Source organism: Sorghum bicolor, chromosome 6, assembly GCF_000003195.3.
Source record: "Sorghum bicolor cultivar BTx623 chromosome 6, Sorghum_bicolor_NCBIv3, whole genome shotgun sequence".
Lineage (NCBI taxonomy): Eukaryota > Viridiplantae > Streptophyta > Magnoliopsida > Poales > Poaceae > Sorghum > Sorghum bicolor.
The window spans coordinates 1,585,703-1,612,385 of NC_012875.2; the positions used below are offsets into that span (position 1 = coordinate 1,585,703).

The 26,683-nt window shown below is 41.6% G+C and overlaps 5 protein-coding genes across 5 annotated transcripts; 3 read left to right on the forward strand and 2 right to left on the reverse strand.

Annotated features, from left to right (window-relative positions):
- On the forward strand, positions 1,251–5,219 carry LOC8080275 (fe-S cluster assembly factor HCF101, chloroplastic). Its single transcript, XM_021464098.1, has 14 exons — positions 1,251–1,709; positions 1,829–1,971; positions 2,087–2,137; positions 2,444–2,599; positions 2,675–2,818; positions 2,898–3,040; positions 3,181–3,250; positions 3,336–3,431; positions 3,522–3,611; positions 3,698–3,751; positions 4,022–4,145; positions 4,310–4,434; positions 4,566–4,688; positions 4,823–5,219. Exons 1-14 carry the CDS (start codon positions 1,490–1,492, stop codon positions 4,904–4,906), a joined length of 1,623 nt encoding a protein of 540 aa, XP_021319773.1. The 5' UTR covers positions 1,251–1,489; the 3' UTR covers positions 4,907–5,219.
- On the reverse strand, positions 6,447–9,851 carry LOC8065977 (serine/arginine-rich splicing factor RS31). Its single transcript, XM_002447396.2, has 6 exons — positions 9,726–9,851; positions 9,453–9,613; positions 8,244–8,356; positions 7,861–8,090; positions 7,257–7,469; positions 6,447–6,811 (listed from the first exon to the last, which is right to left on the reverse strand). The coding sequence occupies exons 2-6, from the start codon at positions 9,556–9,558 to the stop codon at positions 6,757–6,759; spliced, it is 717 nt and encodes a 238-aa protein (XP_002447441.1). The 5' UTR covers positions 9,559–9,613; positions 9,726–9,851; the 3' UTR covers positions 6,447–6,756.
- On the forward strand, positions 11,332–12,094 carry LOC8080276. The gene is made up of 2 exons (XM_002446011.2): positions 11,332–11,644; positions 11,760–12,094. Exons 1-2 carry the CDS (start codon positions 11,585–11,587, stop codon positions 11,940–11,942), a joined length of 243 nt encoding a protein of 80 aa, XP_002446056.1. The 5' UTR covers positions 11,332–11,584; the 3' UTR covers positions 11,943–12,094.
- LOC8065978 (pyruvate dehydrogenase E1 component subunit alpha-3, chloroplastic) lies at positions 16,238–20,241 on the forward strand. Its single transcript, XM_002446012.2, has 3 exons — positions 16,238–16,729; positions 17,582–18,368; positions 19,693–20,241. The coding sequence occupies exons 1-3, from the start codon at positions 16,499–16,501 to the stop codon at positions 19,968–19,970; spliced, it is 1,296 nt and encodes a 431-aa protein (XP_002446057.1). The 5' UTR covers positions 16,238–16,498; the 3' UTR covers positions 19,971–20,241.
- On the reverse strand, positions 22,454–26,265 carry LOC8065979. Its single transcript, XM_002447397.2, has 6 exons — positions 25,208–26,265; positions 24,929–25,106; positions 24,519–24,701; positions 24,345–24,428; positions 23,614–23,695; positions 22,454–23,514 (listed from the first exon to the last, which is right to left on the reverse strand). The coding sequence occupies exons 1-6, from the start codon at positions 25,510–25,512 to the stop codon at positions 23,069–23,071; spliced, it is 1,278 nt and encodes a 425-aa protein (XP_002447442.1). The 5' UTR covers positions 25,513–26,265; the 3' UTR covers positions 22,454–23,068.

The following is a 26,683-nucleotide window of genomic DNA, read 5'->3' on the forward strand; positions in this document are numbered from 1 at the left end:
GTCGTGGGCGTGGGCACGTCAACAACAACGGCGGCGGCAATCGTCGTCAGAACTCCAACGGTGACGGCCCAACTTGCTAGCTCTGCGGCAAGGAAGGCCACACCGTGTTGCGCTACTTCAAGCGCTTCCACGCTACCTTCACCGAACCATCAGAGAAGAAGTCCGTGTCTGTTGCCACCAACAATTCCTATAGCATAGACACCAATTGGTACACTGACACTGGCGCCACCGATCACAGGTGAACTAGAGAAGCTCACCGCACGTGACAAAGGACCACGACCATGACCAGGTTCACACCGCCAACGGTGTAGGTATGAGAATCAGTCAAATTGGCAAAAGTTTTGTTAATACCATATAGGAATCTTGTTCTCAATAATGTCCTTTACATTCCCGAAGCCAGTAAAAACCTGATTTCAGTTCATCGTCTCACCTCTGATGAAGTATTTGGCTAAAAAATGAAGTAAGCAGTCTCAAACACCCATTATATATAGTCGAATTCATATAATCTACGGCCTTGTTTAGTTGGTGAAAATTTTTGAATTTGGCTACTGTAGTATTTTTGTTTGTATTTGACAATTATTGTTCGATCATAGACTAACTAGACTCAAAAGATTTGTCTCGCAAATTACAGGCAAACTATGTAATTAGTTATTTTTTATCTATATTTAATATTTCATACATGCGTCTAAAGATTCGATGTGACGAGGAATCTTGAAATTTTTTGGGATTTTGAGTGAACTAAACACAAGGCCTACCTGTGCTTAGGGTAGAATAGAGTTTTGTAGACTAAGATAAACCTGATAACATCCAAAACAAAATAATAAAACTTTACGGACGGCACAAAATTCAGGCGTCACGAGCAACACAAACAAGAGAAAGGTTGGTTTACGTCTTGTTTAGTTCTAAAAAATTTGCAAAATTTTTCAGATTCTCTGTCACATTATGCATGAAACATTAAATATAAATAAAATAAAATAACTAATTGTACAATTTACCTATAATTTACGAGACGGATTTTTTGAACCTAGTTAGTCCATAATTATACAATATTTATCAAATACAAACAAAAATGCTATCATGTTCATTTTGTAAAGAAAATTTGGAACTAAACAAAGCCTTAGCTTTCTCCATTTTCTTTCTTTGTTTGCTTTTTCCCGCTGCTGCGAAATCTCGCGGTTTTGGTGGCGCAGCATGCATCCAGAAGAGGACGCCAATCCAATCCTTATCCCCACGTGTGTTATCCTTCCGGCTTCCGTTCCCGCCCGGCCTCGATTTCTTGGGGTGTCAGTGGTGAGCTCCTGCAGCTCTGCTTCACCTCCACCTCGACAACGACGCCATTAGGCACCTCGTCGCTCGCCGCCACCGCAGCGGGCTCACCCGACTCCGCCGTCGTTCCCCCCCTCTCCTCCTCCTCGTCAGTTTGTGGCCGCCACGCCACGGGACGCGACCCAGGTTGAGGGTGGGCAATCTTTAATTTGTCCGGTCAGCAATGCAGACCCTCCATGCCGCCGCGCCCGCCTCCTTCCTCGCGCCGCCCGCTCCCCACCTCCACCTCCGGCTCCGCACAGCGCCGCCACGGTTGGGATCCGCGGCAGGCGCTCTATCAGCAAACGCTGCTGCTCATGCCGCCCTGTCGCGCGCCTGGTTCCCCCTGCCGCACCGCGCCTGCCGCCGCCGTCGACGCGTCATGAGGTCGGCGTCGTCCGGTGGTAAGCTTCTCGAGTTCTTGCAGGCAATACTTGGTTTGGTGTTGCCTGTCTAGTTGCTGTTTCCTGTATCTGTCTGTGTGTGTGCGTTTCTGCTCAAAGCCTTGGGTTTAATTCATCAGCTAGGGCGACCGTGGCCTCCATGGATGATGCCAAGAAGGATGTGCTCATAGCACTCTCCCAAATCATCGATCCTGATTTCGGCACGGACATCGTGTCCTGTGGGTTTGTCAAGGATTTGGAGATCAGTGAGGCCTTAGAAGAGGTAAGTAAATGGAAATCCTTTTTTTTTATCAGATTATAGGAATCTTATTAGTATGTGACCTGCACATTAGTTGGAAATTGGTGGAGTATTTTTGTTTCATACGGCTATGTTTCAGGTCTCATTTCGTCTAGAGCTGACGACTCCTGCATGTCCAATCAAAGACGAGGCAAGTATAGTATAGCACCTGTATCTGATTTCTGAAGCAATCTCTGCTTTGGCCTTTTGAGCTGTTAAAGAAAAAGAATAGTGCCGAAACATCTTAACTTCATGTTGTACTTATATTGTTCGTGGATTGATTGATGTGAACATTTGGTTCGTAAATCTGCTAGTCAAAAGCAATCAGCTTCATAACTAAAGCAGTAAATACTTCTTGTTACAAGATAGCATTATCATTCTGACTTCTGAGTGCAAAAATAATATAGTGAATACTAGCCATTTTAAGTGCAAATCTCTACTGGCTTGTGCCGTGCAGTTCGAACAAAAGGCGAACGAGGTTGTTGCAGCACTTCCATGGGTTAAGAAGGTAGATGTCACAATGTCTGCGCAACCTGCACAGCCAACGTATGGAGGGGAGCTTCCAGAAGGACTACAGAAGATTTCCAACATCATAGCAGTTTCAAGCTGCAAGGCATGCAAGAACTTTGTATCTTGGTGCATACAACAAATCTTATGATTCATTTCACTAAAGAACATTCGTTCACAGGGAGGGGTTGGGAAATCAACTGTTGCTGTAAATCTTGCGTATACACTAGCTGGAATGGGCGCCAGGGTTGGAATCTTCGATGCCGATGTCTTTGGTCCAAGCTTACCAACTATGGTTTCTCCTGAAAACCGGTTGCTAGTGATGGTAAACCTCCTGGATGAACTTCTATATTAGCATGGAATTTAGTACTTCCACTAATAATGGTAAACAGACTTGCCTTTAGAACCCAGAAAACAGAGCTATTCTTCCGACTGAGTATTTGGGCGTCAAAATGGTGTCCTTTGGATTTGCTGGACAAGGAAGGGCGATCATGCGAGGTCCAATGGTTTCAGGAGTCATCAATCAGCTGCTGACCACTACTGACTGGTATGCAAACTTGCATTGATACATGTTCAAAGAAATCACGTGCACATAAATAAGATAGGACAATTCACTAATTATATTTCTGAGAAAGTTCTTAGTTTCCTTATACTAAAGAATTTGACAGTGTCCTTTGATTCATAAAGGGGCGAACTTGACTACCTTGTCATTGATATGCCTCCTGGAACTGGCGACATACACTTAACACTCTGTCAGGTGCTACCACCAGCCTCTATGCTGTACAAATCACATGAATACTCCTTCAAAGCATTGTGAGATATAATAACGTCTGAAATATCAGGTGGCTCCATTGACTGCAGCGGTGATTGTTACCACCCCTCAGAAGCTGGCTTTCATTGATGTTGCAAAGGGTGTAAGGATGTTCTCTAAACTGAAGGTGTGTTGCACAATGTGACGCATTATATAAGTCTAACGTATGAACCTGATCGTGCATTGACTATATTCTGTATCCTCTTCTCTCGCCAAGGTTCCTTGTGTTGCAGTTGTTGAGAACATGTGCTATTTTGATGCTGATGGAAAACGTTATTACCCATTTGGACAAGGTTCTGGAACTCAGGCAAGACATTGACATTGAATTATTTCATAGCATAATTTCTCTTTAATAGTTGTTGAATTTCTTTTAAAATGCAATGCCTGTTTCAGGTCGTGCAGCAGTTTGGAATACCTCACCTCTTTGATTTGCCAATACGGCCAACTGTAAGTTCAGTGATAGCTACTTATCGTTGACTAAGGGGTGTTTGGATCCCTATTGGATTATAGTCATTAGATAAAATAATCTGAAGGTGGTATAAATATCCTAGACTTTGGTTTGGATTAAAATAATCTGACCGCCAATTTATACTCCAACTAACAATGATCCTCCTCAATAATCTAGGGATCCAAATAACCCAAATTACTATAATCCAATAGGGATCCAAAAAAGCCCTGAATAAGATAGCAGAAATCACAGTTTGGTAATTTTTGCAGCTTTCGGCTTCTGGAGATACTGGAATTCCTGAGGTGGTGGCTGATCCGCTAGGGGATGTGGCTAATATATTTCAGAATCTTGGAGCATGTGTTGTTCAACAATGTGCTAAAATTAGGCAACAAGGTAAGTAGATGGAAAAGTAGTTCAGGGAAGGAGATGACCTCAAATACTGACACGGAAAATAAAGGACCAAATCAGTTGTGCAGCACATGTTCGATCTGAACACACATACATATACTACAGAAAAGCGACACTTTTCTTATAATCTGTTATTTTCTGTTTGTCAGTTTCAACAGCGGTGTCCTATGATAGATCCATTAAAGCAATCAGAGTGAAAGTGCCAGATTCAGACGAAGAGTTCTTGTTGCATCCAGCAACAGTTAGACGGAATGATCGATCTGCTCAAAGTGTGGTCTGTATATATGCCTTTCATCTTCAGTATATGGAATATATATGATTGTTCTTAAGGATGGCAACTCAAAAGTATATGTATGTCATTACGTTGCAAATGTCATTACGTTTACAACTACTCTGTATCCGCAGGATGAATGGACAGGGGAGCAAAAGCTTCAGTACAGTGATATACCAGATGACATCGAGCCAGAAGAGATTAGGCCCATGGGAAACTATGCAGTTTCTATAACTTGGCCTGATGGATTTAGTCAGGTAATACGATAAAGTTTGGATTCACTTCATCTTAAGTATTGTTGTCATATTTGGAATCCCTTAAAGTTGTAAAACTCACATAACCTGTCATATCCATTTCCTGAAAAATGCATACGCACCTGATGCTTCTGCAGATAGCACCTTATGACCAACTGGAAATGCTGGAGCGGTTAGTGGATGTTCCGAGTCCAACAGCGTCTGCAGTGGCCTCATCATGATACATTTGAGAGAATATTCAGTTAGCAAGGGGGCAAGAAGACAGACTTTTAGCTCCCAGAAAATTTATAGGCCTACAACGAATTTTGAAGAAATGTTACAGTGTAGGACCATCATCAGTTGATTGTTTATTGAATAAAAAAAAGCACCAGCCTTCTGATAGTAGTGATCCTGAAATGATGATGATATAAGTGGTAGACATGCTTTTCCATTTTATTATTTCACTGTAATCACAGGCGATATTTGTATGAGTATATAAAGAATTATGGACACCCTAGTCCATTTCGAGCTAATGGATTCATAAATTCATAATGATTAGTGATCAAAAACTTCTATATTCATGATGCTTGATGGTTTTTTTTTTTTTGGAAACAGACGGCACTTTCATTACCATAAAAGATCATTACAAAGTTGGTGCAAGTGCAATGCAACGTTGGCTGTTTTCACGAAATTTGCCAATGCTTCGGGCTCCCGGCCGGTTGGGCCAAGGTGGAAACATAGTTGGCCTTTTGCTTGGGCTGCTAGATTGTTCCGGTCGAAGAAAATATTTGGCCCATGCTGGTTAGAAAAAGAGGAAGATTTCCTATTTTGATTTTAAAACTACATCCAGATTCCAAATTCAAACATCAGTGAACATATAAACATCACATGACCATGTTTATGAAAGGTTTTTTAAACTTGCACAAATATAATTATGTCTTAAATTAGTGGGTTATATGGCAATATTCACAATCAAGCTTCAAATTTCAACAACTTTTGGAAGAAATGAAATGTTAAAAACAACTCGCTCCCCTCCAAATTATCTCACTTTGACCATTGTCCTGAATCAAAATTTTCTAATTTTGACCAACTTTGTACAAGAAATATTAGCATCTTCAAGTCACACGAGCATAGCTTAACTGGTTGTGATGGAGCTTGTCCAATGAGGTTAAGTCCTCAAATTAGCATGGATGCTCCCTGTGCCATTATTTCATAGGTACCCTTCTTTTAAACGGTAGATTAAGTCATCAACTTCACACAGCAAGCACTCCCGACACTATTCTTTCTGTACTTGGTAACGTGCTCGTCAACAACTACAACTGGTAACTTCACGCCTCAATCATCCAAAGGTGTTCGTTCGTATATAGATAAGTATGCATACATTGTTTTATGCGTCTTGTGATTTGTAACTCCTAAAATTACACCTTTTGATCATTCATTTATCTTCATACTATTATCTTTTATGAATATGATGATAAGATAGTACAGTTGTCTGTATTACAAAGTTAAAATATATTAATAAAAATTATGAAGCTGTGAAAGAAATTACTATGTTGATAATTAGTTTATTAACTTGGAATTTGAAAGAAATTACAATATTGCTAGTAATACACATCTCCAAGACTCCACTGTCCTGGACTCCTGGCCGCAGCAAAGGGGGCAGACAGCAGGTGATTCTGAAGATCGATAAATACTCACTACTAAGATAAAGACTTTACAACCGACACAACAATCACAATGAAAATCTCCCAAGCATGAACTACAATGCTTGGCCGGTAGGAAAATAAAAATCGTCAATGCATTCAGTTAACAGATAGCAGTAATGACAAAGGACGGTAAAAGCTGTAAAAGAGCTCCAGAGCATCTCAACGCAAGACAAATGATAGGGCTGTATGATAACATTGCATGTAGTAAAGTCTGACAGTCGCATAGCATAACTAAGTACAGGCCACTTTAAACACAAGAGTTTAAGGCAATTAAGGTGACACGCTCCGGTACAGGCACAGTAAGTTCTTGCTACTGGGTGCAGCCCTGCAAAAGGCGGATATTAGCAGCCGCTAGCCTGTAGCACCATAACAGAGATAGTTCTCAATTAGTCATATGCTCTTCGGTTCACACGTGGGGATCTTGATCGATAAGCAGGAGATCTGCAGATTATACAATTGTGTTCTCATTAGATAACAAGACAAGCCCTAACAAGTAAAAATACTAAAGGGCAGCAGTAAGCTGAAAACTGCAGCCTGAACAAAAAAATATGAAATGGTTGCAACCAAGAAAGGTTACATGGCACATCACGTTTTTTCTGAGAAAAATATTCCATAGGATAAGGACACTGACTAAACCTTGAATTCAAGTAAACTATCAACCATGATGGAAGTAGGTAACAAAAAAGAGAAATCACACAAATATACCAAACAAAAACTAACTGCAGGCGCTAATCATTTAACTTGATGGTACAGGTACAAGAGAGAAGAGACTATCAAAATGTCCTTATTATTAAAACGTGAAGAGGGCTCCGAAGCCCTTCTACAGTCATATGACATGGACATCAGGACAAGAATGTATACCAATGAAAACAATCCAAGGGCATACCTCCGATAGCGATCACGAACAGGACTTCTGTCATATGAACCATATACAGGACTTGCTGGGCGACCATAGTCTGGACTAGGCCGTGACCTGTACACTGGGCTATCACCACGCCTACCATAGCCACCACCTCTTCTTGGGCTGTCGTACCTATCACTCCGTTCACTATCATCCCTAAAGGCGTACTCAACAGAAATCACCCTGTCCAAAAGCGTGCTGCAGAAGGGTTGGACACATTAGCATCATTATTACATATGAGCAGTGCAAACGAGCAAGAAGAAAATCCCACCAACAGTGCAAAAGGGGCATACATCAAAACTAATGACATGAGTTTAGTGTCTACAATTAAATTAAATGGTTTGCACAGAACTTTACATAAAAATTGAATGTCAAGTTCTGAACAAGTATAATTACAGAAAACTCAAACTTTAACAATTACTACAGCACCTACGCTTTCTTTTATAATTTACAGCAAAAGCAAGGAACATTTAGAAATTCTAAACCCCAAATATTGAGTCAGTCAGTGGAGGTCAAATTTGCTCATTTTATGGACTTGCTACTGTGAAAACAGCTACATAAAAAGAAGTTTCCAGAGGAGGAGGCTTACGTAGCATGAGTAGCATCAAGAGCCTTTCTGGCTTCTTCCAGTGTTTCAAACTGGACGAAAGCAAAGTTCTTCCTTATCCTTACACTTGATAAGTTCCCAAATGGTGCGAAGTGCCTTTCAATGTCACTGACCCTTGTGTTGATTGGATCAAAGTTGATGACAAACAATGTCCTAGTTGGCTTAGTATTTGCTTCTGGTTTGTTACCATCACGTCTAGCAGCTCGATCACCCTACATTAAATAATATCACACACACAAAAAAAAAGGAATCAGAATCATCAAGTGAACTGACCACAGCATGATAATGCACTAATATTAGCTAATCACAGTCTGCTTTACCACTAGGGGTAAGGGTAGGGGGTTCAAAATAATACAAGGAATTACCCGTGACCACTCTACTGAAAGCCTGCGTCTGCCAGGGCCAAATGGATAACCATCAAGAGCCCGTATGGCATCATTGCCATCACGTTCATCCTCAAAGTAGACAAAAGCGAAGCCTGCAGATGTAAACATGCAAGTCAGAACGGTAATAAGCAATGTGGCAAACAATCACGAGAATATTTCCACTTCTGTTTTAGAATAACAACTCAACACATCAGTATATCCAAACCTAAAAGAATCAGAAAAGTACTGCACCTGCAGAGTTCTGATGATATGAAGAGAACTAGAGTGGTAGATTCCATTCATGATGAGAGATTGAGAGGTAAGCATGATGTTGAACAACTTATATCCAAAGTAAGAAATAATGACCGGAGACATTGAACATGCTTCACCATAAATAGAACTCTTGCTTATCAATATAGTATACACATAGCATGTTGACATGTTGGTGATACTTCTAGGTCGTGGCATGGTAAGGCATGACGGTGCTGATTCATGAATCACAATCCCGCTAAACATGCTCGAGCAGTAGTAACAGTGTGCATCAGGGCACATCGAACAGATGGTTTCAAGTGAAGGAAATGATGGCCAGGTCAGTGAATGGAAGGAATTTCAGGAGTTGATGTTTTGCCCTGGTAGTTCCTGCGCCAGAGTAAATATTTAAACATCTGTGCCTACTATCACACATAAACTGCAACTGCAGTTACATCGCATGGAGCAGCACACACACGCGCAATTCTGTGCTCTTTATGATGTAGATGTAACACAAGTACAGTACAACCGCAAAGTATCAGAGTATCCTACTCACTTCAATTTCAGTCCCAGTTTAAAAACATATATCTGTCCATGTTCCGGACAGCAAAAGATTTTGCTAGTTTTATAACGTGTTGAAAACTTTGATGACAAATCATCTTAACAATTACATTAGCTAATCAACCAAGAATAACTGGAAACACTAATACAGCACAGCACTATTGGATGATGAATCTCATCAAAACAAATTTACAATACAAAACTTCATCATCCCCTCTATTTTTTTTAACGGAATAGGGGAATTCCCCCACCTTTTTTTTCTTCAATTCATTGAAATTCACACATCTGACTAGGTACATACACAATAAGAGATGAGATCGAAACTAAACCGACCAAAGACGACGATAAACAAAGGTGTGGGGGGCAAAAGGAGGGAGGGAATGCAAAGGGCGAGCAGACCTGACTTCATGTCGATGCGCTCGACCCTGCCGTAGCGGTAGAAGAGTTGGTCGAGCTCCGAGTGGCGGGTGTCATAGTCCAGGTTCCCCACGAAGACCGGCCTCATCTTGTGCTGCCGGCGAGTCGGCGACGAACAAATTCCCCCACACCCACAGAAAACCCTACGAAGAAACCGAACCAACGGGGAGCGGATCAGTCCCGTGAAAACGAAGGATCCGCGATGGGGAAATCAGAAATCCTGTATACGAGCAGGACTGCAGGAGAGAGGAATACCTCCGCCGTTGTCGTGGACGAGTGCAGACCGGAGAGCGAGACAGGCGGCTAGGGTTTCGGCGACGCGGTGCTTCTCTTCTCTTCTCTTCTCTCCTCTCCTCTGCAGTTTGGGGGCGACGAGAGCAGTTATTAGGTCGGTTCGGTGGGCTTTACCTTTTTTTTTCGAGAAATTCGGATGGGCTGGGCTTGCTTTTACCTTTGAGCCCACATGCTTCCCAACCATCGGTGGGCCCAGCTAGGCCTGCTTCCAAATATGAGTCATCGTCCAACGCTCATTAGAGTGAGAAGAAATACTATATTCGTTTTAACTTTTTATTTTTTTATAAAAAAGGTAAAGTTTCTATAATTTTTATATATTTATTTAATGGAATCTAGAGAAATTTAATTTAAAATAATACTAAAGTAATTTCTACAATTTGAAATTTAATCGAGTGCTAACTATAACCCACATATGTGTTATGTTTTTGTACATAACCTGCACTACCTCATCTAAACTGAAGTCTTCTTCAAAGTTCAAACCAAACATCCTATATATGTCTATACCTTTTCTAGGAAGTGGTTTTTAAGGCAGTTTTATTTTTTACTAAAATAAATCTAATAAACATTTTATAAGGTTTTAAACCATGAAAATGGCTCTAACTTTCTAGAAAGTTCAAGAAAATCCTAGATATAGATTGGGGCACAAGAACCCCAAACAAAATATTTAGACCTCATTAAAATATTCCTATAAGTTTCCAAAAATTAGATTTCACTCTAGCAAAATAGAAAAACATCCGAAAGAAATTTAAGATTCTTAGGATATTTTTTCATTGTTTAAAACAAAATACAGATATGAAAACAACATGAATATAACATACATTAATATACATTCATGATAGTCATATTTTGTATTTTTATTATTGAATGGTTTGAGAATTAGTCATAGTAATTGTAGCAGAATATTTATCTCCATTCGTACATGCATGTAACCGATAGTTTCACGGTCTATTTGTTTCAAGCAGGAAATATGGAAAAGCTATTGTGAGCCATGAGCTATGGAGAACCGTTGTGGGCAATATGGCGTGAAAAACTTATAAGCTAAACAACTATAATATCTACCCCTCTCTTTGTTTCTCTTGAAATAGTCATAAAGCGTCTCTCTATTATCACTCATTTGGAAAAACAGAAAGCTCAAAGCCAAAACTAGAGTTCAAGGTGGTGCGAAAATTGTACTACGTGAAAGCAATTGTTAACTTCCGCAGAAGCAGCTTCAAGTTCCACTCATTTAGTTGGCGTTCTATTTTTTGGCAACAGAAATATTTTCTAGAAGTTGAACCAAACATGACCTCAACCTCAATTAACACGAGTTCCAACGTGTTACATGTACACCTTCAACAATAACCTGTAGGAGTATCTATATATATCATAAAATGCTCCTATCTATATTGCTAAATACTTGCTCGCCATTTGCCATGCATCACCATCATATCTATACTATGCATATCCTACATGACAGGAAGAGAAAAAGTGCACAATCCCTTGAAGAGGATAAGAAGATCCAATAGTGATGTCACCGTGTGTTTTTTCTGCTAGACTACAAAAAGCTCACAGGAGCGAGCTACGTGGAGTCAAATGACACCAAGGCTCATGTACTGAAGATAGCCCTATCCTCATCTTAAGCTAGCTAGCCACTGAAAGTCTGAAACAACACTTCCTCTCACTCCATTCTACAGAGGATGAAGCTTATATATATAGAAAGAGAGACCATTATTCTTGTGCTTTTTTTTTATATGTTGATGAAAACGGCGCGGTAACAGAGTAACAAGTGAAATTACAACACTCCCAGCACTAGCTAGTAGCTCAGTACGTACAGCCCTCATATGGCTTCTACAGATGCCATATTGTCTTCGCCAGTGGCAAGCGACGGCTTCAAGAGCAAGGTTTTCTAAATTTCTAATCCTACCATGATGTGTGCAATGTTCTCTAGCTTTAATTTGCACTCTGATCTGAAGTCTGAGCAGCTAATTATCTGTTGTGTTTGTCATTTGGTTGCAGTTCTTGGCGAGCCCAGTAGTTCAGGTGCCTGCAGATGCCAGCAGCAGCAGCAGCAGCCAAAGGCAGCAGGTGAAGATGGAGCTCACCAGCGGCGAGATTGCTTGCAAGCAGCAGCAGCTGAAACCGCGGTTCGCCCTGGAATTGGACGGGCTCAACTGCTTCGAAACCCTGGTCCCCCGCTGATCGACGAGCAATAATCCATTTAGCTGGAGTTTTTTTTTATCTTTTCTTTTTTGGTGGTTTTGCAGTTTTGATTGTAATTTCCCAAGTTAAGTAGGGGTTCTATTCACACGATTTATATACATCCATCGACGCAAATGTTTGTTCATGCCTAATGACTGGAAGTGTAAACCGAGTACCGTATTGGAATTTTTTATATTTTCATTACCATTTTGATGTGGTAATTAAATAAACAATACTCAATTTTCTATACTCTTATTATACCGTTTGATGTGGTAATTAAAGAAAACATACTCGATATACTCTAGTACAAAATTACACAAACATACATCAATCAGTATTTCAACTGGCAACTTTCTTTGTTGCAAAAAAAAAAAAGAGAAAAAGAAGCTCATCTGGAGTGCAAGCTCATTGACTTCAATCGCACTCCGGATAGATGAGTTATGACCTACGCAATGATTTCTGTCGGACTGCCGACGAACCGAATGTTGGACTTTGATGAGCTTGCACCCTAAGATCGGTCTTGTTCATGACATATCCATACTCTATTATCATCGTCATTGTTCCTAAGCACATTGAAAATACCGATATTAGGTAGTAACAAAATTCTTAGTTTTATTATTATATAAACTTAGGAATGAACTTACCATCTTCCGGGTCTTAAGGGGAGAAAGATTTTTTTAGAAAAGGAGGGGGTCAAAGATCATATGCCTCTAAAGTTACCCTTCATAATCCTATTTTAGGTTATTACCAACAAATATTCGGTAGAAGTAGCTATTTTTATGAAATGGTGTGATTAGGTTGAGTTCTAGTAGCAAGGTTGCAGGTTGATAGCTGAAATGTTGAGGATCGACAAGGTAAAAGAAAGAATAATGATTTATGATTCTAGCAATAACTAAGACAAGCTCTAGCACAAGAAGAGATGATTGATACACCTGATAGTTTAAGGATTGAGAATAAATATACAAGTATAAAGAGAAGATATAAGAGATCATATCTATACCTACCTAATAATAAAGAGGCAAATTTTCAGATCTTTTTTCTGTCCATCCATTTCTCTATATAGACTTATATAAATAACCCATACTCATATGAGTTAGAGTATCTCTTGCCAAGCCTGATATGGGGTCTGATTCAAAAAATAAGAAAAAAGAAATATTATGAGTGAATTGCGAATATTCGATTTATACATGGAACACAAAGATATGAGATAGAGTACGGTTGGAAGATAAAACCAAAACAAAAAAGGAAAATAAAAGAGGCTTTTACTTATGTACCGTTATAAATGTTGATAATTATCCATAAGCTATTAAAAAATTTAGTTCTCATAGGTGCCACTGCTCTAAACTTAGCTCTAACGGTGTCATTCGCGAGTGTAAAAGTCAAAAATACTCTCATGCTTGAATATGTAATTATTTTTTGAGCATCTTAATAACCTCGAATGACAGAACTACAAAGTTATAGATCTCGAGGATATCTATAATTTTCGTATAAAAATTATCTTCATTGAATTCCGTATAAAAAGATATGATTTGACATGTTTAATATGTCTTAGAAAAATCATATTTTTCATATGAAATCAAATAAAAATATTTTTTATATAAATATTGTAGATCTCGTTGAGATTATAACTTTTTAGTTTTGAGTTTTTTTTCATTTGAGATCGTTAAGATGCTAAAAAAATTAATTACATATTCATACATGAGGGTATTTTCGACTTTTCATACCTACAGTTTAACGTCGTTAGAGTCAAATCTGACGGAAGTGGCGTAGAGGGTAAAATAGTTTAGAACAATGACACTTATGAGAACTCAACTTTTTTAGTGGCTTATAGGTAACTGCAAATTTTTATAATAGCGTACCGGTAAAAGCCTCAAAACAAAATAGGCTAGAAAAAGGAAACATTATGAGTGAATCCTAATCTAAATATTCGGTTGCACCAGATTTGGCCGTATTATTTTCCTTCATATGAGATGAAGGAGAGACACCGAACCTATGTCGCTCTTCTCCTACTCAAAAGTCTAAAAAACTGGCCAATCACGTGCATAAACAAATCACCTCATTTGTAGCCTTGTAGGTAATGTTTCTCCTATTTCCTTTTCTAAATCACATATGCAACACCTTTTCACTTGGCAAATCCATCCTTGACTTATTTTTATTCCTTCGCACTTAATATTGTCCGATTAGATATAAAGTCCAAACCCTTTACGATACTTTATTTTCAAATTCCATAATTATTGCTTTGATCTATTGTTGTTTTGGTCCCAAATGTCATATACCAGAGCGCTTCAGCTACTACCCCACTTCGTCTCTCAGGCTTTTAATTAACATAGAAAAATCAACAAGTAAATAAGGGAAGCTTGATGGCCGATGGGAATGGAAAAAAAATCAAGCACCAAACCTCTTCCATTATATTATTTTTCAATTTTTATTTACCTTTTTTTTCTTATTTTCCCCATAAATATAAAAACTAATAATAAACAAATACTATGGTGCTTGAGCAATTAGACCTTAATAAAATAGATAATCTCACCAGTAAATCATTGATGTAGTTTTAAATTAAAACAAAATTTACCTTATTAGAACAACATGATATAGTCAATGGTCCAATTAATCAAATCGTAACCTGAAATCTTGAGCGGTTTGTTGTTCAATTTAGTCTAGACAAATGTAACACTAAAGTTTATACATATACCGGTGAAAGACATGATGGGGGCAACCATGTGAAACATTATGAGAGTTCTTCTATTGTAATCATCAACGGATATGGCAGTTCTTGAAAGTTCTTGATGCTTCGGCAACTAACTCCTTACTAACTATATATATAATCATCAATAGAATTACAAATTTTAGTGAGTTCAAAAAAATAAGTCATCGGGACTCAACATTGAACTGTACCAACAAATAGATAGTATGAAACTAAAAATATGATATATTTAAAAGTAAATATGTTTGTGTTTTGCAATAGAAGAAAAAAATCTGTCAAGATTGTATTTTAATCTGATACATACTTAATAAGACATCATGTATTGCCAATATTAGCTTAAATATTATGGATGTTATAGCCTTCTTAAAATAAACTATAGCTTTAAAAATTTATAGAAGGATAAAACATAAATAGGTAAGTATTATCTTGGCCCTCATTTTCTATGAATGTTTGATAGCCTTTTTTATGAATGTTTTCTAGCCTTTTCTTTCCCGTTCTAACGGATGGGCACATTTCCTATTTTAATACTCATTTGTTGAAAATTAACAAGTGATGAAGATACTTGACAAGAGATTATATTAATGGATACATGGAAATATGTATCATGTTGATGGACATAATCAACATTTATTCTTAAAGGACTAGAACAATTCACGAAGACGATGACAATCAAGACACACTAAAGGAGAATCGAGAGTTTGTAGCAAAAAACTGATGATGTGAATAAATTAGAGGTGTATGCTATTTGTTTCATCAAATTGATAATCAACAATAATATAATGTGGAATGGAAATTTCAATTTTTTAATTAAACGACAAAGTGAAGAATTGACGAATGTTGCAGTTTTTAAAGTGATTTTCTACACTACTAATAAGACAGTGAAAGCTGGACTGTACGATAACGAAGGGTAAGCAAAGAACATGGTACAAATAGACCAAGTAGTGAAAGGTGAGCGAAGACTTAGCCATGATAAGTTGTGTGTGAATCATTTACTTTTGGTTTCCGTGTTTTCTCCCCTTTTAATAAAAAAAATATGTTTCAGCAAAGGTTGTGAAGAAGAACACAACATTTAACAACAACTTAGGCCTCAATACTTTGCATTGTTTGGTGATTCTGACCCTAAAAATAATCTGAAAATGTGACACGTACCGGACGCAATGCAACAAGAATTCGTCTTAGTTTGCACGAATGCACAACAAAATACCTAGTTCGTTCACATTGGAACAACAAGAAGTCAATTAAGGCCACATCTCAAAAGAATAAAAAAGAGCTAATTATGCATTTTCTCGGCTTAGGACTTGTTTAGTTTGTAAAAGATTTTAGCTTTTGTTATTATAGCACTTTCGTTTATATTTGGTAATTATTGTCTAATTACACACTAAATAGATTTAAAAGATTCGTTTAATAAATTATAAGGAAATTATATAATTATTTTTTATTTATATCTATATTTAACGTTATATATATATATATGTAAAAATTTGACGTGGCAGGAAATCTTGAAATTTTTGGAAGTAACCCGGCGTACCTTCTATGGCAGACGAACAACAAGACCTGTCATCGGAGTCGCATTACACAGACGGCAAGTAGCGACAATTGAGGAGGGAGCAGCGCGGCGTGTGAGCTGGGCGGACCCTCCAAAGCCGAGCGAGAGCGCCATCGTCCACGGCCTTGTTTCCATAACCCCTCCCCCACCCCCTCTTCTTCCTCGGTCTCTCCGCCGCCCACCATCTCCATCCCCTCCTCTCTTTATACGCCACCGCGGCGGGGGCCTCCCCCCGCAGTCCATTCCTCTGCTCGTTCTTTCACTGCATTGTCCCGTCCGAACAGCGGAGGGAGAGGGCAGAGAGAGATGGCGGCCGCGTCCTTCACCGCCGCCAAGTTCCTGGTGCCGGTGGCCGCGAGATCCGGCGGCGAGAGGGCGCCCCCGCTTCCCCCCGTCGGAGCCTCCTCCTCCTCCTTCGCCAGGACCCTGCGCCGCGGCGGCGGGGCGCACCACCACCCGCGCCTCCGCACCGCGCTCGCCGTCTCCTCTGACCTGGTCGCGGGCAACAAGGCCGCGCAGGCCGCCGCCACGCATCCGGTATGGAATCTCTTTTCTACGTTGCTCTCTCCTATTGCTTCATCAGAGAGAGAAAAAAAAAACGATCTTGGGCGCTGACGCAGTATAAAAACCCGATCTTGGGGCGCTCTTCACAGTTTAACTGTGCTGCGTGATTGGATCTCGGGCCAGCCCCGTGAGTGTGAAATTCCGATGCGTCATGTGTTGAAGTCTAGGAACGTTTGGACTGATTGCATCCTAGTACTTTGTAGTCGCAATTCGGGATGCACAAGTGTTGAATCTCACAAAATTTTACCTCCCAGCTTTGTAATAGTAGTGCTTAGAAACGATATCGTGGCCTCTGAATCTCATGGTGAGGACTCTCCTGTACTCTAAAACTGCTGCTAAAGTTGCCCTCTCGCTCTGCTCATGTGTGATCGGATACTATTCCATCTTATCCAATGTTTTCAGGTCGTTTAGTCGACCTGGGACCGACCAGGACGCTTGACAGTACCCCTGATCAGTCACCTGGGACCCACCAGGACGATTAATTGCGATTAATCAGACGACTTGAAAAAATTGATCTTATCAATTGAGACAACTGTTTAGTCAATATAAAGTCACTGATTGACAACTGGAACTGAAGTTTTTGCTACATAATTTGAATAGATCCACCATTTACCTCTGTTCATGCCTGCAGTCTGCAAGTCTGAGGCATCTGTGTCTTGAGTTTCAGAACTGGACTGATACTATTTTACTGCCATCTAGCTTAGTACCTAACTAGTAGTGCTTAGACATGGAGGATTTCTTATTTGGCTTCCCGTTACTGCAAGTTTGTTCAAGTTGCCGAACACTGTCTTGTCTCTGCAATTCACTGTCTGTTATTTTTTCCAGGCTGTTACACGGGAAGAGGCACTGGAGGTGTATGAGGACATGGTTCTTGGTCGTGTATTTGAGGACATGTGTGCACAAATGTACTACCGTGGCAAGATGTTTGGATTCGTCCACCTTTACAACGGCCAGGAGGCTGTCTCCACCGGCTTCATCAAGCTTCTGAACCAAGCTGACTGTGTTGTTAGCACGTATCGTGATCACGTCCATGCGCTGTCCAAGGGTGTCCCGCCACGTAATGTCATGGCTGAGCTCTTTGGCAAGGCCACAGGCTGCTGCCGTGGACAGGGTGGTTCCATGCACATGTTCTCTGCTCCCCACAACCTCCTTGGAGGCTTTGCCTTCATCGGAGAGGGCATCCCTGTTGCCACTGGTGCAGCCTTTGCAGCTAAGTACCGTCATGAGGTGCTCAAGGAGTCCGGCCCTGATGGGCTTGATGTCACATTGGCGTTCTTTGGTGATGGTACCTGTAACAATGGCCAGTTCTTTGAGTGCCTGAACATGGCACAGCTTTGGAAGCTACCTATTGTGTTTGTTGTGGAGAACAACCTGTGGGCAATTGGAATGTCGCACCTTAGGGCTACATCGGACCCAGAGATTTGGAAGAAGGGGCCATCATTTGGAATGCCTGGGGTGCATGTTGATGGTATGGATGTCCTGAAGGTCAGGGAGGTTGCTAAGGAGGCAATTGAGAGGGCAAGGAGAGGTGAAGGGCCAACCCTAGTTGAGTGTGAAACCTACAGGTTCCGAGGTCACTCCCTTGCAGACCCTGATGAGCTCAGGAAGCCTGGTATGGATTACTTTCCTGTTTCATTTCATTTCAGTTTTGCTTCATAAGGAATGGCGTTTCTGGTATGACCCAGGCTAACTGACTGGAGAAATGTAAAGTGGCATTGATTCTTTTTACGCTTGTAGTGGTTTCATACAAAAAATCTCATCTTGATCTGAGTTTAAGTAATATACACTATATTAATGTTATTGTTATTTACAGCACATGGAAGATTAATATTCCCTGCACTAGTCCTGTGATCCTGTTTAGTGGCAGTGTGGCATCACAAACTAGTGAACCATGTAATATTTTATAACATTAAGAACAGTACCTAACTCTATTTCTGAACGTTTAGAAGCAACTATCATGTTAATAATGCATGCAAAAAATTGGTTGGAAATCTAGTATGTTTCTGCTGCTGGCCTGCTGCTGTGTGTGTGTATTGGCATAGTTAAGATGCCCCTTTTTTTTTTTGCTTGCACCATAGTCTATACATGCAGGATTGCCAATGCAGACACATGATACATGACTAGTAAGATAATATTATTTGATGAAATCTGGTTGGTCAGAGCAAGCTTGTTTGCAGATTCTGTGGTGCCAATTGAACTACTGAAAGAAACATTTTTCTCAGATTTCAGCTCTTCTTATCGTCATCGCAGTCATCTTATCTGAAATGTCAACATCCTCATAGGAATCTTTAAGATGTCTTTTAGCCACCTGCCCACCTCATAGGTGTCTAGGACCACCTGCCCACCTCATAATGTGATGATGCATTTGCTCTTTTTTTGCTAATGAAATGCAGCTTCATAAGAATCAACTTGCCTCCCCCCTTCATTTCTGAAGGAAAATGTTTTTGGTGAACTTGATATTTTCTTGACGGAGAATGTAGGATATTTTTTGAATGACTGGTTTCCTTGGCTATGCATTTTATATCAAAACTAAATGAACATTAATAAAGTTTGTAACATCAGTAGCTGTTATAATTCTTTCACTTCTGGTGTTTTTGCTGCTTTAATCAGTTTGGATTGACATGTCAACCTGCCAACTATCTTGTTTTATGGAACAGCTTGACAATTACCTTTTCCTTCATTACTCACGTATGTAGGTTGACAACTGAATTGTTCAGGACATTTGCACCTTATTTCATGACTGTCACAGGTCACATCACTACATATGTATATATGCATGTGTTCTCTTCATTTCTCCATCATACCTGTTTGAGCACCTCACTTTTATTTCCGTCTCTTGAATGTTCAAGCTTTCATGGGTTTCTTATTCCTTTGAAAGTTTGCCTGGAACATTTATTAAACTGATGACCCCCACCACAAAATGACTCTTTGCACAGATGAGAAAACGCACTATGCTGCAAGGGATCCTATTACGGCCTTGAAGAAGTACATCATCGAGGAGAACCTTGCCACGGAATCTGAGCTGAAGAGCATTGAAAAGAAGATTGATGATGTTGTTGAGGAGGCTGTTGAGTTTGCTGACGCAAGCCCGCATCCACCACGGAGCCAGCTGTTGGAAAACGTGTTTGCTGACCCCAAGGGCTTTGGTATCGGCCCTGATGGAAAGTACAGATGTGAGGATCCCAAGTTCACCCAAGGCACAGCTCAAGTTTAAGGCTTTTATTAAGGAGGTTAATCTGCACTCTCTACCACTGTACCTCGGTTCTCTAGTTTTGTCGAACCAATGTCATGTTAAGGATACTGTACGCATAAGGCGGTTAATTTATTTCGATTCTTAGGCGTGTGTCTGATATTATTGTGTAATTTGTTCAAATGCTCAACTGATGCGTGCCCAGGTTTTATGAAATGTGCTGTAGCTCAACTTGTTCAGGAACAGCTCAGTTTCAACATCTATAGAAGTATGTGAAATGGCTTCGGGGAAGTAACAGATGTAGTTGGAATCATTAGCTACCCTGTTGGGAAGGCAATATCTGCAATTTCTATTATGGGCAGTGAAAACATAAACCTGCTCACCGTAAAAAAAAACATAAACCTGTTTTGATGTTTTTCCATGTTCTGTTGTGCTGTTTGGTTAACTCAAGCTGTATATATTTCCTTTGTTATAAGTTGGAGGCACTATTGAAGTTCATGTATTCACCCTATCATTTGGAATCATGGCTTGCTCAGAAAAATGGCACGCAACGTGTTTATCTAGGAAGCATATGACATGACCTCAACGCTAACTATACAACACGTAATCCCAATTGGTCGAGTACTCGAGTGGTTGCCAATATGGCATAAACTGCCTGCTGCCGGCCATGTTTCTAGTTTGTTTAGCCACTATTTTAGGGAATTGGCAGTAACATATGTGGCTCTTGTTTTTCTGGGTGGTGGTTGTGCTAAGCTCATGAACATATAAGGTGTGATTCACTATTTGCATTTATTTTAGCCTGCATTAGACCTTATGCAGTATGACTCAAGTTAGCATAAATGTATGTAATGTTTTGGTGCTTGATTTCCTGCACAAGCAAATTGTATTTGGTAAAATTATGTTTTGTTAGTTACATTGTATTGCATGTAGTCATATTCATGCTGCTGTAGATTTCTCATGTTTCTAGTAGAGAGAAGATGTGACAATATTTCATTTTTTGTATGCCCATCGGCTTGTACGAATCAGCCTTGCTTAATACAACCAAATCTGTCTACTAGCTAATGCTGCATTAGGACTACTTTGAGCACTACGCAAGCCTGCATAAGAACCTCCTCCGAGTTACACACTAATATAGACAACCAAACATACTAGCCATTAACCTCCATGCAAGATTGGTAATTCTGAATTTGGAACCAAAAGCAATCCTTCTGGCAACTTGCCAAAAGCTTGTTAACTCTTTCCCCCCGATTCCAAACTCATGTTTGCACCAGTTCAGATTTACCAGAAATTTCCTGCAACTCTACTTGGTTTTGAGTTTGGAGATCACCCCAGGGCAATTTTTATAGCTAGTCCAAACTGGTATTTCTTTGCGATGCTACACTGCAAGGAGTATCTAGTCAAAGGTTATATTGCAGTGGTCGGTAAGCAATTTGGCCTTGTTTTGTTTCCTAGGTGAAAAGTTTTTTTTTTTGATATTGTAGCACTTTCATTTGTAATTGTCAATTATTGTCCAACTACGGACTACCTAGGCTCAAAAGATTCGTCTTCGCAAATTACAGGCAAACTGTGTAATTAGTTATTTTTATCTATATTTAATGCTCCATGCATGTGCTGCAAGATTCGATATGATAGGAAATAAGTTTTTAAATTTTAGGTGTAACTAAACAAGGCCTTGGTTTAATAACAAGTCTGAACCTGCTACTCAAAATTCCATCGCTGGGCAGTCTGCTGTATCCACATGCCTAGGATTGAAACGGTCCACCAGTCATCAGTGTGGGAGGAACAAATAACTCCAGTCAATAAAAAATGGCGGCTTCTTGTTCAACATGGACGGAGAATATCAAAGTCAAATATACGACGATGCTAGCTTGCAAAGTATTAAAACTTTTCAATTATCTGACCAGATCATGCTGATAGTAACCTCTCCCGGCTGCCTTCCCGGAAGCAACATCAAATACTAATTAGGTACGAGAAACAGTCGTGTCAGATTAAGCCTCCCATGTTCCTAAACTTGGACATTTTACAGTCAATCCAGCACTGCCGGACCATCTGAGCAGGTCATCATCTCCTTGCCGTACCAAAGAGTGCGTTCCTTCAGAAAACGGTCACCCATCACACTCATTCATTCAGTCAAAAAAAATCACACTCATTCACACATGACAGTACCAACCTTTTTCTTGCATCCATTCAGTTAGCAGCAGCGTCGCAGCATCATTTGTTTTCCCCCTTTGAAAAGCATGAGAACGTACTGATGGCCAATTGCCAATTCACAAGCGGCAGCTTCAGAATTCATGTTGTGAGCCACACAAAATTCACAAGCGGCAGCTAGCATCACAGGCTGTGAAGCAATGGCCAATTGCCAATTCGAGGGCCTGGCTTTTGGCCAGCTTCAGAAAGGATGGAGTAGCCACGGGCTCTTGCAAAAAAAGTTGGTTGGAGATAACACGTCAAGTACCTACCTTCCTGTCATGTGACATATGGAGAAAGCAATATGATGAATGCATAAATTTATAAGCTTTGCCAACTTTGGGGAAAAAATAGTCTTATTCCAAAGATACATAGTGTAGTTAGACACAGCATTGGGTAAAAACTTCTCTGTCAAAAAATTCTGCAGCAACTGTCAAAAGGTCAACGTCTAGTATCCATAGGGAAGACCGGACGAGCAAATAGATGCCACATAGGTACAAAAGGCAGAATTCTTGTTCTTGTTATTAACTACTAAACAGCAGTGTATTTTGTAACATGAACCTAGTACATCTTACATCATACGGCTGTTCTCTTTACCAACTCTTCACACTTGTCCTCAAAATAATGCTATAGTTCTAACCTAACCAGCTGGCTCTAACCCGCGGCGACTGCAGCAACAGATGTATGTCCGGTCTGTGTCGCTGGATCTTTCCGCCGATTTCCTTTTCTGGAATGTGCAGGATCTATTTTCTCAACTGACCTAATATGAGCACACCACCTTATCTGCAGCATGAGGATGTCTACACTGAACATCTAGACACGGCATTCCGTCCTCTGCAATGTATTGCTACAAAAAGATTGTTTGGGGCACTTCCACGCATAGCTTTGCTACATGACAAGGGTGGCATTGCTCTACGGTAACCAGCTCCATCCACCTACCGCCTTCCTGGCCCTCCTGGCCCTGCAAACCTTCTCGCCGTGCCGAATATGACGGCCTTGGTCAACAATCCACCGTCAAAGGTGCAAGCCAGGGCGACGGCACCGCCTATCATGAGAACCTTGGGTATATTGTTTGTCCAGTGCTTTGGCTTCTCGACCTCTGTGTTGTTGGATGAACTGCCCTCTGTGTTCTCTTCTGTAATGAGCTCATCCGCATTGAACCTGGTGGTGACATGTGCCATGGCAGCACATTTCGAAATAGGCTCTCCAGCGGTCCTTGCAACTTGGTATGCCCGAAGGCCAGGCTCTATCCTTTTGACGCAGCCCCACATCCCCTGCCGGACACCAAGCTTTGCAATCTCCCATGGAATCCCCATATCTTCGTGATGGAATAAGAGCACCTCACATGCAGTCATTGAACCATCGCCTTTCCTTGATTCAACTGATAGATAAAATAGGATAAGTTGAGTTCATGCCCTTGAGTTTTTTGGTATCCTATATACAAAGGTTGCAAATAACTGTGATGTAACTAATATAGTACCTGGACGGATGCACCAGCTAGAGTAGTATAAGTCCACACGTCGAGGTTTGTTATGTCTTGGAACAGAGGGTCGAGGCACACCCTGAAAAATGTCGTGTGAGGTTTCATCACCTTATTTAATCTAGTTGCTGCTATCTATAAATTGAGATGACAAAACATGCCCATACAAAATTCTAGATCGAACAAAGAAAATGCCAAACATAATTTCTAGTGCCTTTTCCAGTAAGCAGTAGGTGGAGGACACAAAGAAGAGCTTACACTCAACTATAAATAAATTCACAAAAAGATAAAACCATGGCATTTTTTATGTGCGACTATGGTACTGCAATCTGTGGGCAAAAACAGAGCACCGCAAAGTGATGCTTTCCTATTTATTCAGAACAAAAAGATTGGAAGTGCAATTTAGTGATTTTCCTAGTGGGACAAGCATCTCAACCACTGGTGTGGAATGGTTTGGGAACATAGGATAACCTAGATACCAAGGCTCACAGAAGTTTTGTCCCCCCTACTGCAAATGATTCTGAAGCTTAGATACAAAGCACTGACAGCATAGAAGTGACGCCATAATGCATTACTACACTCGTACTCAACTCCCAAAAGCATCATTACACTAAATGATTACTCTCTATGCAGTTCCAGCTCAAAGTCATTACTGAGTACAAGGATAGCTAAACATGGGCGTGGATGCAATCACAGCACAAGCAGCAGAAATTAGTTCATATAAGCTATACCTTGGTGACACAGTAAAACGTCTTTCCAGATGCCCATATCCTGCGACCTATGATGTACTCCCTGTCGCTGCAGAAGAATGGGAACTGCACACGAGAAACACCCATCAGTTATAAGCAACACCTGCCATGGTTTGAACTCAACAATCACCAGGAGAGATGATGCAAAACACCCACCTTCCTGACCCACCGGACAACCAAGGTTCCAGTCCTGGTGCATTCCTCCAGTGTCTCGTGCTGAAGAAGCATGTCATCCCAGCTGTTCTTAATCCGGAACTCATCGTCCCAGAAGAAATCTCTCACAACCTCTGGTGACGCATCCTCAAAGATAGTGCTACTGCGATACTGTGGCGGACCATTCTGGAATGAAGCAAACACAGAAATAAAAATCAATTCAAAGTCATTTCATCTTCCATCCATATCTATTTCAAGTAGGACTGATCCTAAGAAAAAAAAAATCTTTGAAGGCACTAATAAACAGTTTACAGACAATTATTCAATTTGTAAAGTTATTCAGCTCTCTCTAGCTGTCGGTGGGCGAAGAAAAATTTAACGGTGGATGAAGAAAGACTGGTACTGGTACATACCGGTGGGTCTCTCCGCCAGGCTTGGTATCTCATGGTGGGCAAGGTGCGATCCATCATGTGAATCCACGACGGACCACCGTCCTTCTCCTCGACGAGCCGCCAGAGGTGCATCAAGTCGCCGGTGTTGACCGCCAGCTGCTCGTCCTCGGGCGCCGCCGCCGCAGGAGCCACCACAGTCCTGCATACATGGCATCAGCACAGCAAATCTCTTAGACAGACAGTTCAGGGCGAAATTACAAGAACTCGCGCACCCAGCGAACGAACGAACGAAGGCCTCACCTCGGGACGACAGCGGGCGCCTCGTTGCGAGAGACCACCGCGGTGGCGGTGGCGCGCGCCGGAGGAGGAGGGGGCGGCGTAGGGAGGAGGTGCGCCGCCGCCTGGTGCTGTGCGTTGTTGTCGCCGCCGCCGCCGCCGACGCCGACGACGACCCCCGCCCACCTCGGGCGCCACGCCCAGCCGATGAGGAGGCCGACGAGCGCGGCGAGCCACAGCGGCGCCGCTATCGCGGCGAGCTCCAGCGCGGCGCCGCCGATGGTCTGCTGCCGGAGGATCCCCATCAATAGATCGAGGAGAGCCGACATCTCTCTCTCCTTCTCTCCCTCTGTTCGGTAACAACGGAAATCCGCAGAAAAGACCTGATCTTTCTTTCTTTCACCACGCGGAATCCTCGCGGAAACGCGTTGTATCCGCCGCGGCAACTCACCGGCACAGAACCGATTCCGTTCCGGCCAACGGGAGGATAATAGTACTGGTAGTAGTAGCAGCAGCAGCAGCAGCAGAGAATCCCGAGTTTTTGGGGTATAGGATTGAGACTCGGTAGTAGGCACACCAAAATCTCTCTCGGCGGCAGTGGGCCGGTAATGGGGGGAACCAACGAAGTAGTAGCAGTGATGAGTGATTGATGAGGAAGAAAAGAAGGGGGAGGAGGAGGAGGAGGAGGAGAGGCGCAACGCAAGCCGAAGAAGGGAATCGGGCGGGTGGGAAGAATCCAGAGGAGCGAGATGGATGGAGAGAGAGGTGTGGAGAGGGGACGGCGCGGAACGTGTGGCGGAGGCGAGGCGGGAGGTGCGTGGGGGATAAGGATTGGAGTCCTCTCAATCACCTCTGGCGTCGAGCCCCGCGCCAAGACGAAAAGGAATCGCTGAACCGGGAGGAGGAAGAAGACAAGCAGGCCGCCCGGATTGGTGGTGGCGATCGCGAGGCGAGGGGATCAGCCGGTGCGGGCGGAGTAGATATATACTCCTCTGGTGAGGTGAGGTGAGGTGAGGTAGGCCTGGACGGAGGAGCTGGAGGTGGAGTCGCGAGGTCCTCGTGTTCTTTTTTTCTCTGCGGTGGACGGTGGTCCTCTCCGTCCGTCACTCGGTTTCGTTAGCTCCCGGAGGCTGGCCGGAGTAGTAGTAGCTCGTTTTCCTTGCTGGCGACCGCGGCGCCGGAGTGGAGTGGTCAGCCAGGGAAAGCGATCGGTTCCGCGTGACGGCTGGTCTGGGCACGAGCGCGGCGTGGAGATAAGGAGGCCACAGCCGCGTGCGGGCGGGCATCCACGTCAGTACCTACCTGCCACACTGCAGAGGAATTGACGAAGCTCTCGCACTGGTGGTGCCATCTCCCAATGAGCTCCACGCTTTTGGGTGTTTGATAAGTATTAAATATAGACAAACTAGTATAAAACTAAAGCCTTATTTAGTTTTAAAGTTTTTTTTTTGATTTCTTGAACTGTAGCACTTTCGTTTTTATTTGACAAATATTGTCTAA